The 13038-nt window shown below is 38.1% G+C and overlaps 1 protein-coding gene across 1 annotated transcript in view; it reads right to left on the bottom strand.

Moving 5' to 3' along the window:
- LOC140239869 (uncharacterized) overlaps nucleotides 1–13038 on the bottom strand; it is a 62085-nt gene that overhangs the window by 44716 nt on the left and 4331 nt on the right. The window contains exons 3-12 of the mRNA XM_072319689.1: nucleotides 12743–12868; nucleotides 12144–12254; nucleotides 10852–11023; nucleotides 9314–9385; nucleotides 8785–8856; nucleotides 7759–7830; nucleotides 3688–3759; nucleotides 3240–3314; nucleotides 1278–1352; nucleotides 856–927 (exon numbers count right to left, since the gene is read on the bottom strand). Of these exons, the coding sequence (XP_072175790.1) occupies nucleotides 856–927; nucleotides 1278–1352; nucleotides 3240–3314; nucleotides 3688–3759; nucleotides 7759–7830; nucleotides 8785–8856; nucleotides 9314–9385; nucleotides 10852–11023; nucleotides 12144–12254; nucleotides 12743–12868 (919 nt within the window). The remainder of the gene's footprint in view (nucleotides 1–855; nucleotides 928–1277; nucleotides 1353–3239; nucleotides 3315–3687; nucleotides 3760–7758; nucleotides 7831–8784; nucleotides 8857–9313; nucleotides 9386–10851; nucleotides 11024–12143; nucleotides 12255–12742; nucleotides 12869–13038) is intronic.

Genomic DNA, 13038 nt, shown 5'->3' with positions numbered 1-13038 from the left:
TGGGGATGACGACTATTGCTGTTGCATATTTTGACTGTTCCATCATTCTGAAACATGGACGAGGTATTTCACACACATCATTGTATATTGGCAACCAAGCTCCCTACATGTACCAGATATTACATGCCCGGAGAAGATGATGGTACTTCTCTTATCCAAAAGCAAACTGGCATTCACAGTTTCATCTTTACTCGTGCCCATGACAGGTGCTGTTTATGCTAGCCTCGTTTATGTAAGAGCGATGTAATTGTAATATATTAATTCTATTAACGGGGACCTCTTTTAAAAGCAGTGATTAAACAGTACAAATGCCTTACCGATAATCTATTCGTTATCGAGTAAAACAATGCAGTCAATGGAGGCGCGTACACATTGTTTGAATAAAAAAAAAAAAGAATAGAGATCTGGCGGGGGTATCATTTGAATGTGACGGAGTACACTTACCATAAATTTGATATATACACCATCAATATTATTTATCATACTTTTATATTTTCGTGTAACATAATGTCCCTAAAACGTGTGGAAGGGCCTTCATAGCTTAACAGAGTGAACAAAACAAAGAGAGGGAAACTTTACAACTAGAATCGGAATTTGTCAACACTGACAAATTAGGTGATCCGATATATTCGGAAATAAATGTTTTGAGTCCTGATATCAATAAAAATGACCCGATCTGTTTGATCTGTTATTGAGATTCTCATCCAGAAAAGGAAATCAAACCTGCCATATTGATAACCGAATCTAGAATTTGATAGATTGCCATGTTTATTATCGAGGGAAAATAGTGCTCTTTATAGTATTTATAGTATTGAGTATCTGTCTTATGATATCATTTTCAGATAAAATACTTACAAATTCTCCAACACTGTCAGGTTTTTGAAGGTACCGGGTGCTATGCGCATTAATGGATTACCTTCGAATGAGCTGCGAAATGGACGAAGAAGAAATATTACTGAATTAATGTTTCAGCTTACAAACAACAAAAGTGATTAGATTTGACCTAAGATTGCATATCGCATTTTGTATGTTACACCGTAAACAACCTTACTTGATTTTTTTTTATCAATTCTTTGTCTGAATAAAAAAAAAAAAAAACTCGTGTTGTTGTTGTTGTTGCTATAAAAAAAAAAACAATACATGGGCTTTACTGAAAAAAAATGAACACTGTGTTATTGAAGATGAACCCCTTATCATATTCAAATATCAATTACAGGACATTACACGATACGACTGCATACGAATAGAGGATACGGTTAATGTCGAGAAGGACTTACAGAATGTACAGCTGGTCCTCTATACCGGTGAATAATGTCGCATTCACCTCCGTGATAAAGTTGTGGGTTAGAACTCTGAAAAATAAAGATTGAAGCATCGTTTCAGTCGCTGTAAATCATTCTCTACTTTTTTCGAATGTATTTAACATGGGTGGAAATCAAATCTTCGCTACACATAACAACGGCATAATATGTATCTCCCTCTATCTAAAGTTAATTAGTGAATTGTAAGAACAAGGAAGAAAATAATGTCACATCATCTTTATTTCCATATTATCTCCATTGCCGTTTAAATAGATATAACCATAGAGAGAATCATGCTTTGACATTTTCAATCAAAAAATTCATATTATAGTTACAAAGTTTACATAACAATGTCTAATGGGTAGTTTACTTCTATAAATTGATCTCATTAATGGAGCAGAAAACATTAGTTATCTATCTAAAGCATATACATTATTTTTATATTTATAATAAAACACAAGAACTATAGGATTTACATTACAAAAAGTCTACACGCGAACGGTGAACGAGAAACAGATAATGAGCTATGACGTAGATCCGTTATTTGCATACCACCTATCACAGTGCGTTGAACGTTAAAGAATAATACACATTCATGATGCAATCACGTGCCGCAAATGCTACGTTGAGCTAATGTATCAATGAAATCTAAATAGTAATTAAGACGCGCGCACTTATATTGTCACGTCACGAATTTGCATACGCGCTAAGTCACGATCACGCGTTGACCCGATGCGACCTCGTAAGGCCAATGACATTTAGCCACTCAGCGTAGCGTATTCAAGTGAGAAGCACGCAATTGCTTTAGTGTATGAACATATTGGTGGTTATTCACTCGGGGCTAAACTGACATGGTTTATGAATATTGAAAAGGTACCGATGGCGAAGTTTCACGAAATTCCTCCAAACTCAGTATGAATACACGTGAGTATTTGCTACAACTTACTAGGCAGGTGCATTGTACAAATACAACAGGTATGGCAGTAACATAACCCTCCCAAAATGGCCTTCAGGCTCACAGTTGGCACACCGCGCCGTCAATGTAAAATTGCGTGTTGTCGTAGAGCTGATTGCGTTTGAGTGAGAAATGACACCTGATTTTCAACTCGAAAGGTACCGATGTAAAATTTTCACAAAACTCTACAAATAAGGTATGTAGAGCAAGCTTGAAATGTAGATTTTCATAAAAACCAGGCGCATTTAAGCAAAACGACATATTCTGGGAGGAATGAGTTCGTAAAGTAGAGAGTCCGTGTAAATGTCCTATACCTGATTGTGCGCTCTGCGCGGTGCATTTAAAAACGCTCGTTTCCTATGGAGGATGTCACCGCACTTTTTGTAACGACAAAATTATGTTTTCCAGGCTGTTCATAACAGCTCGGTAAATCTTCGTGTAGGTATAATACTATGACTGGTTACTCCACGTTGTTGCACATAATGTGTCACGAGTTCGACATCCGCGAATCATACGTACAGCCCAGGAGTCCTACAGCCCATGAGTTCGACACTAAGCAACAAGGCCCAGGAGACCGACACATTCAATCCTGTGATGTAATGTCGAACACGCGGGCCATCTTTACCCAGTGTCGGGCCCCTGGCCTTTAAGTGTAGAACCTGTGGGCCTTTGTTGAACCCATGGGCTGTATGGATAATGGACCTTTTTTTTTTAATGACGAACTCGTGGGCTGTACGACTCGTGTATGTTGGTCTTGTGTGATGACCCATAAATGACAGTGCCCTCTGGGAAAGGGCTGCCAAGAGTGCGAAGACTAAACTTGGGTTTATTGATTCATAATGATCATTTTGTCATATACATATATATATATATATATATATATATATATATATAAGTCCTCTGCTATAGTGCGTAATTATGTCATTGCTTTGTGTCTTTCTTGTATGTTTTTTTTTTTTTTTTTCACTACGATTTATACCTACAGTCGTTCTAGAGCTCGGCCTAAATCCTTGAAGACACCCGGTCCGAGGTTTGTCAGCTGATTTTTATCAAAGTCGCTGTTGTGAGATACCAAGACAAGTAAGAAAACAGGGCATTTATTTCGAAAGATGTAAAACATGTATAAAGCGAAATTGTATCAACTTTCAGAAACGTTAATTTTTCTTTTGCATATAGGAATGTACTAAATGTACTAAAGAAGTCGAAGAGATACTTTTCACGAGCGATATCAACAGTATCAGTGAATATCGATATCCTCTGAGAGCAAGTGTATTACTATGAGGAGTTACACAATACAAACAAACACTATTATCAGTTATACCCTACAAGCAGATATCGAACATCCTACTTGGTGGTAATCATAATACGTTTATCTATGCCAGGCAAATAAATACCACAATCTACATTAAATGGCAGTAATGATGTACTCACATGAAGAACAGGTTGTGAAGGTCCAGAAAACAGCCATTCTCCAGTCTCCAAATATTATTTCTTTCCATATACCTTTGTATGGAATGAAAAAAAAAAAAGCTCTTAAGAAACAGTTTCAATAAAGACACAAACAAGCCTAACAAACAAATACTAAATAGTCATCACACAAATATTCTTTGCTTTAGTCGATTTTCTCTGATGTGTATTGACAAGTTATTTGTCTTTGTTTAAGAATGGCATCTTTTCCAAGGTTTTGGTTATGCTTACCAGCCTTTGGTAAAAAAATATCCTATCAAATATGAGTCTGCCAGTTTAAGGCCTTCTTCTTCTCGAGTCACTACGCAGAATTGACCGTTAAATTCTTCCAATCCAATGTTGGATACACTGCCTGCTACAGGGCGTTAGAGCTGCCAGATCTTCTTGTGTGCAATGATCTGGTAGAAGTGGAAAGACAAGGAGATATTGCATGGTCTGCTCCTCTTCCACACAGGCAGGTGGTGTCATCATTCTCACTATACTCCACTTTGCTAGGTTAGATTTGCAGCGGCCGACAGCACTTCCTAGACGATTGCAGCACGACCAGAAAGGCCATGCCTCACTGGCGCCTGATGATGTAGTTTCCTTAGGGCCGGTAGTAAACACTGTATGCAGTATATGGGTGAACCGTTCAGTCCACATGGATACACGCTGCTTGTCAGGGCTTCTGTCCAGTGCCTCTACAGAATGCATGAAGCTACGCCTGGATTTTAGCCTCTTTCTTGAATGATCACGATTGAAGCGAGGGTGGCGAGGGTCATTTTCTTGTTTTAACAGCTTTTCCTTCCTGGATGCAACGGTCATACGAATGCTTGGAGGAGCAATCCCACACAGTAGGTAGAGGTCTTCAACCCTTGTGGACTTTAGGCAACCAGTAATATCACGACATGAAGAATTTAGAACAGTGTCAATCTTAGTGGCATGGGCTGATCTACTCCAGACAGGTGACGCATACTCAACTGTAGCGTAGCATAAAGCCAGTGCTGTTGTATGTACTGTCTTCGCATCAGCACCCCACTTCGTATTAGTGAGCTTTCTGAGGATACTATTCCTTGATGCCACCTTGGCCTTGGTCTTAGTGATGTGATCCTCGAAAGTGAGGGACCTGTCAAGTGTCACCCCTAGGTAGACTGGCTTGGATATAGGTTGCAGGCGTTTTCCACACCAACTAATCCGTACCTGACGGTTGGCTTCCCTGTTCTTAAGATGAAACACACTGATTTGCGTTTATTCTGGGGTAGCTCTTCGATGGTTGTTGGCATAGTAGCGGATGAGTAAGTCCAGTGCATTGGGGAGGGAGTCCTGTACTTCTTCGAAGGTGTTCTTTTGAGATGCAATGCACATGTCATCAGCATAGAGATAGCGTCTGGTGTCTGGTTGAATGGGTTGATCATTTGTGTAGATGTTAAACAACAGAGGGGCAAGCACACTCCCTTGAGGAAGTCCGTTCTTCTGTGTCCTTTATCTACTCCTTCTACCATCGAGGTCTACGAAGAGTCTGCGGTTTGATAGCATGTTGCAGATCAGCTTTGTGAGTCCAACATCTGAGGTCATCTCATACAGTTTCTTGGCAAGGATACGGTGATTGACTGTGACATATGCTGCAGAAAGATCGACAAAGGCAGCACCAGTGATTTTCCTGTTCTAAAAACCATCCTCGATGTACTGTGTGAGGCTCAGTAGTTGTCTTGTACATGATTTTCAAGGTCTGAAACCCGCCTGCTCCGGGATAAGGTGATCACCAAAGAACGATGCTATACGGTTCAGGAGGAGGCGTTCAAACAGCTTGTATTGTAGCAGAGTAGGGATAGTGGCCTATAGCTCTCAGGGATGGCAGGGTCTTTACCAGGTTTCAGTAGAGCAATGACTTTTGCTTTCCTCCACATCTTTGGGATCTTGTTGGACTTAACACATTCATTGACCATATCAAGAAGCCATCTGCGTGCACCTGGTCCGAAGTGTTTGATCTGTTCCACAAGGAGATCATCAAGACCTGCAGTCTTGTTGTTTTTCATAGACTTCGTTGCAGATTCCAGTTCACTCATTGTGAATGGCCTTGTGAAACCTGTGGAGTCTTGTGAGGATGCATTAGCAGCTCTAGGAAGTTTAGCCCTCTGAGGACGGTGATTTGGATTTCCCCAACTATTGAAGAGGAGTTGGTGGGCAACCTGGTCAGCGGTGACTTGCGGATCCTCTTCCAGGCTTTCCTGCTACTATGAGTCATATTTGTGCCTTCAATGAGCTCTTGCCATTTCTTCCGCCTTACCTCTGTCATGGAATTAGCTAAGGCTTCACCAAGCTCAATAATGTCATCACTAAAAGGGTCATCCTCAAAAGGCAAGATGTAGTCATTACATAATGCCCTAGAGTCATCAGTCAAGCTCTGGATGTATTTTGTGCGGCAGCCACGAGGAATGTTATGGCGCGACAATGATTTAACTGATTCTACAAAAGCATCACAATCGCCAGGGGTAGCCATGGTAGTGGGAAGATCTAGAATAGCTGAGTCTAGGTCATCAGAGAAGCCCTTCCAGTCGGCTTTCTCGAGATTAAAACGCCGCCTGAAGGGAACAGCACGAGGAGAGAAGACTGCAGTGATCTTGAGACCTATTAGTCGATGTTGTGTGTGGGAAATGGGATCCAGGACAACCTTCTCACACTGATTGGCAACAATACTGGATGTGAAAATCAGGTCTGGGTTGTACCCCCGCCTCCATCGTGAGCTGTTTAAAGAAGGAGGGAGCTTGGCATCATGAATGAGAGACAATTGGTTGGAGTCTGCCCAGCTCTCGACTAGCTCACCATCTTCATTAGTTTTAGCATAACCCCAATTGACAAGATGGCTGCTATAGTCTCCTGTGACAACATTGATGCGACTGCTGGTGACATCAGGGGGAATGTCAAATATGATGGAAGGAGGTTTATACTGACACCGAACTGACAGATATTCCCTTGATGTTGATGGTAATGGTTTCAGTGTCATCCGTATCAGAAATAGATATCTTGTCAGCAGACAGCCCATATTGCGTAAGAAGGCTGCACTTCTGTACTGGTCATGTGGCCTCTCGGCAATGAGGGTCATACCTGAGATGCGAGGACGTACCCGTGAAGGTCCGCGATGTCTCTTGGAGACAGAGCTAGAATATTACAACTACACTTGGTGTATAGATCCGCCAAAAGATTTTGTTTGGCGCCAGTTGGTCCTTCGATGTTCGATGATATATTAAACTCAAGGCCGCCGGCCCTGACGAGGGCCCATGCTTGCGACCTTGGGCATCATCGACAGTTCTAAGGTCTTGTTGAGTCATGATAATTATGTGGGATAATTGTTGATAGCGAAGTGTGGTTGAAGGATTCGCAAGTGGAAAATACCTGACAGGGACCGCGACGTGAACTCTCAAAGGAGGAATGGTCCAATAAGATAAGTACTTAATATCTATTTTAAGGTTATGTCAGACTGCATTGCCCCCTCTTTGAGGGTTATACTACTAAATTCGCCATAAAACGTCTTACAATTTATGCTATCTTTAATTAAGATGAGTCTGTGGGTAAGATTCATTCTCATTTTGACTAATTCTTCCTTCAATTTGTATGGCTTATCTAATCTATTGATTAGATTATGGCTTATCTAATCTATGGCTTATCTAACCTAAGATGAGTCTGTGGATAAGATTCATTCTCATTTTGACTAATTCTTCCTTCAATTTGTATGGCTTATCTAATCTATTAACAATAACCCATAACATTTCATTGCAGCAAGAACTGATAAGATTGGTATAAACCGCATAGCTCAAAACTCTTCAAGCTACCTTTGTCCTAACATCACTTCCCCGATCTGAATTTTAAATTTTCACTTGCCGTTTTTTTTTTTTTTTTTGGGGGGGGGGGGTTCCTTTTCGTTTTTGTTGCTGTTATTATTATTGCTGCTGATGTCGTTGTGGATTTTGGTTGTTTGTGGTGCAGATTAGTATGTGGGTTAATCCAAGCTCTTCTATAAATGACGTTATGTACAATATGTCCGTAAACTATACTTACAACAGGCGCAGGTTGTATAATCCTCTAAATGTTTCTCTTTCTAAATGTGACACACTGTTGTTATTGAGGATTCTGTATGATAGAAAATAATAACATAACATTATAAAAAGAAATAATCGGGAAGTGCAGAAGGTTTTCAAAATATTTTGAAGATCTTCCAAAATTCTTACAAACGTACGATTTGAAATAAACTTTGTACAAATCATTTTAAAGTATACTGCAGCTGAAGTGTGTCAAGCTGCTTTCAAAATCATGCAAGCCTTTGACAACTTAATATGCAATGAGTCGTTGCAGTGATATATTAATATCGATGGAAAACAGCGGCTTACTGCATCTTGATTCTAAAATGAAATATATTTTGTGGATTCCATTCTACGTTTTGCTCTGCATCAACCTCCTGTATAACAATCTTATCCTATCCTCGTAACAAAACAAATTTACAAAAATGATCTTTACACATAATTTATTGTTCAAGCGCATAAAATAAGGACAATTATTTTTCACACGTACGCCTAATTAGTCCTTCAAAGTGAAGTAGGGAATGAGGTGAAAGAGAATTGTCGACTCTCAGTTTTGAATATAGTAGTGGTAACAATTACAGACATTAATTTTCAAACAGATCTTTAAACAACCAGTAGGCGTTTTCAATGCCTTTGTAATAGGGACATAAAATTATAACGACTGTGAAGATATGACAATTGTAATTGAAGCGTTTTATCGCGGAGATTTTTATTACTTTGAGATATTTCATATTTGATAGTAAAGCTGCTGAAAAAAAGACAGATGATGAAATAATATGGCATCATTTTTTTTTAATCATAATGTCAAGAATACTATTCTTTGTTATTCAATAAGTGAGGTATCACTTTATAGGCTTTATTTTGGTCTATCTAATGATGGACTTATACTGAAATGTTAAGAAATGGGTTATAAGCTGCGATCAAACGTTTCGATTGTAACTGTTGGAAAATCATGCACAGACAGGAACTGAGACAAAGTTAACATCGTTGTGAGTAATGTACGTACAGTTTCCACAAGCGATGGAGTCCATCAAAGATACCAGGATGTAGGCGGGTAAGCTGATTTGAAGATAAGTCCCTGCAGGAATAGAAACGAATATAAGCCTACTGATGTGATATAATGAAATCATGAAGATATGAGAGGCTACAATGTAGCGCACTCTAATAACTATACATTTTTTCCTAATCCGTAAATAAATGTTTACTGCATTATAATCAGGGGCATAAAAGTAGGATATCCATTTTAGGAAAAAAAAATAACGCAGACATTTAATGTCATTAATTTAGAGTAATATAATTCTATTTTACGAAGGATTTCTAAACATTCTTAGTACTTGTTTAATTAGCATGTATACATAAAGTGCTTGAGTTCAACTTATCACTTAATGTTGATGATAGGAGGGAAACGATCAATTTGCCATGACTCAGAATTGTCTCCTTGTTTCAATGTCGCCGTGATATTATTTCTAATTCTTGCAAACGCATAATATGCTACTTTACATGACTTGACTGTCTCTTACGACTATCAAACTCACAGCGTGTGCACGTTTTCCAGTCCTTGAAATGACCCAGCTGCTAAATCTCCAGTATTTGTACCAATCAGATTTCTGGATAACAAAGAGAGAAATAACGCTTGTTAAACTTTCTGCTTTACTCTGGTTGTAAGTAATTCAAATAATAGGGATTCCAGCATCTTGTAGAACGTTATTTGCCAACCAGTGTGGTTTGTTTCGCCTGACGTCATGATATGAACATTTTCATACATGGAGTCCTTGACGAATCTTGGGATGCCCTCATCTTCCACAGTAATTCACAAAATGTGCGCTTTTCTTGTGAATTTTATTCCTCTTTGTCATATAGAAATTGAAAAATAGAATTGTCTTTTCTTCCTTGTTTATTTATATGAAAACAAATATGTTGATAATATTATAATTACATCAATGTTATGTTGAAGCTTATGTGATTCAAAGTTCCTTAAAATACTATGTACTCATGTGAGCGTATATAGACTTGTATTACTTTATATGGAAATAAAAGCATTTGAATTTAATTTGAGAGAGTACAAACTAACCTTACATACCTGAAACGTCCAGAAAAAGCACTGTAAACAATCTAGCTATGAACGAAACACAATAAATTTCAAACAAGGCAACCATATCATAATAGGATCTAGTGGTCCCAAAAGCTACACTTAGTGCCATTAGATCCCTCCACAAATGCAATAATTATTCCAGTTCAATTTGACTTATTTCACTTTGACCATTGCATGAAACACAATGCAAAGTCCACAGATTGAGCTTCGGTCTTTGCATTGTCACATCAGACCGAAAAAAGAACGAAAAGAAATACAGACGATGTATACCAAGCCCAATAGAACAAAACAAAACAAAACAAAACAAAACAAAACAATTAAGAATACAACAACATGTTTACGATTCATAGTACATTATCCAATGGTATTACGTAATAGGAACTAAATGGACACGTATGTCTCTGTTATGGCAGACAAACGGGTAATTAAATTTAATAAGCATCTTGGCGAAAGACCCTGTGTGAACAACGTTCATATTATTCCCAATTGATAGCAATAGCTTCCCGTGTACAGACATTCGGACTTAAAGGGACCGTACAATGCAAACGCACGTTGACTTGTATACTGATTCAGAGTTCCCTCATCACGAAAGGATGTCTGAATATGTACCACATATATAATAAGTATAATACAATATGTTATATTGATATTTCTGCTATTTTTCTTCAAATTACTCAGATAAGATTCCCTACAATGTCTTCCTTTAATTATATTATTAGTAACACGAAAACATGCAAGTTATAGTGAAGGCGCGTTCCGAGTCTTTACCATACACAACACCGCGTCATACATTTTGTTTTAGCCTTTTTAGGCCTTTTATTTAGGTATATCACAATGTGGAGAAAAAGATAGTTCACTCCTATATGACTGATCTTCATCTCAATTGAAGAACAAATACAAAAGAACAGGACACATGCTGCTAATCGAGAAATCTAAACATGAACATTTGAAAGCAGCATCATTTGTGGCAGCGAAGCTTACAATAGAATTGCCTTCTTCGTAGTGTTCCTCGCGTATTCTTCATTCCAGCCGTTGGTGCAGTTTATCCACATTGGCTGCCAGTCTGGTTGACCGCAGGTTGGTTGGAGGGGACCGTGTCGGTCATTGTAAGGCGACTCACCGCATGAACAATCCAATGGACACCGGAGAGTTTCTGCAGAGTTGTATCATCAAATCATTCTACAATGCGTCCTATCTATTACTGGCATAATCATAGTGTACTACTACACCAACAAAAGCAAATTTCTACCAAGAAGGCAGGTTGTTGCTGCCATAAATGCTGATAATTCATATATAGCTTACGATGTCAAAAAGTAATAGTAACTCTAATAGTTTTAGACACATTTGATCTAAGAAAAACAAAAACGTCAGAATTTATTAACAATGCATAAATATTGTTTTATGCTGGTCAGTGGTATTTAAAGGTATTCTGAAAAGAGGTCGTTATGATTCAGCTATCGTACGGTGTTTCTTTACTTTCCCTTCAACTTGTTTTGGATTTCTTCAAAGTTAAACTTGTACTTGCTTTTACATTGTTTAAACTTTATATAAGAATACTTTGGGATGTTACAGACAAACAGATTCAAGGAGATATCTAATTTTTGCCTCACAAGTGGAGTGGTGTTGACGGAAAAAAAATATCCTTTTGTGTTCATGGTCGAATTAGATCTGAAAGGGTTTAAAGAAGACTTGATGATGATATTAAGATTTGAACAACTATGTATCAGTTATACTTAGACAGAGTTTCAAAATTCATGATAATTGGGATGAAGAACGAGAATATTTTTGAAATATTATGACAAATTGCAATGAACAAGGATGATGACATGACTAGGTCACCAAAAGAATGCATGAGTTGGGGCTGAAGGAAGCAGAACAAAAGAAAAAGGCATGCATAGATTATACACAGGTTAATTTTCTAGCGAGCGGTATTGCAATGGAATTACACTGCTACATGTCTGAAATATGTGAGCCTCATATGCCATCATTCTTGTTCACTGTAATTTGTTGAAAGGTTTTCAAAGTCTTGCTTCTCTGCTCAAGAACCACAATAAATTCCACAAATCTATACATGGAACTGTTGATTTATGTACCACATGATGTGAAATTATGAAAATCGTCTGGAATGCCCCTTTAATAATCTCTTAATCTAATCATTTTTAAAACTTTTTTTCCCTTTATTGTTCCCGTATTGTCTAAATGCGCGTTTTAGAAGTAATAAAAGAATGAATAAGGGATATTTGCCTTCTTTTAAAAGTTCTGGTGAAACTCACCACAGTTTTCCTCATCATCCGATAGAGGGCAGTCGTTGACACCGTCACATTGGTAATCCGCTGCCAAGCAGATATCGCTTCCTCGACACGCGAAGAACTCATCACTGCAGTCTGAAAAACGTTGCAAATCGATGTTAGCGCCAAAAAAAAAAAAAGGTGTTCACTCGATTTTTATATCCACAGTGCATCTTACCTCGACATGTTTAGAGAGTATTTTGTTGTTATTGTTATTGTTGTTGTTGCTTTAATTGTTATGGTAATAACTCGAAGTCAGGTTTAACACTATTACCACACAAAATTGGAAGGAGATCCATTGAAAAATAATACCGAACACAACGGTTACCAAACAAGTCAATACCTAACATTATCTCTTTTCAAGCACAACATTTTGAGATAATTTTACAGTAAGAACACCCAATTATAAGTAATTCACTTATTAATACTTATATACTTGTAATCATATACAGAGAGAGAAAACAGATGAAAAAATCTTAGAAAGAGAAACATATTTGATAGTGTGTAACTGTGTGCGTAAAGGACCATTATGTCTTGGTGTTGTGATTTTCATCCACTAGACAAGAGTGTAGGCGGATACTCACTACCGCAGCCAACCTCGTCGGAAAAGTCATGGCAATCTACCACATGATTACACCTGGCTACAGTCCTGATCGTTTGCAGTCCCGACGAACACACGAAGCCGTAAAGATCAGCACTTCCACATGTGGCTGGGGGCATGAATAACATAGTACAGATAATTTATTAAAAGTATTTATTTGCCGTTAAGAACACTTCAACATAGTATAGACGAATTTATCTTTCACTCAGTGGGAATTCTGTAAAAGTTAAAACTGAATTTAAAATTGTAAGATTTCATAAAACAGTTCTATGATTTGAA

Source organism: Diadema setosum, chromosome 16, assembly GCF_964275005.1.
Source record: "Diadema setosum chromosome 16, eeDiaSeto1, whole genome shotgun sequence".
NCBI lineage: Eukaryota > Metazoa > Echinodermata > Echinoidea > Diadematoida > Diadematidae > Diadema > Diadema setosum.
This window is presented reverse-complemented; position numbering and strand designations above follow the sequence as displayed.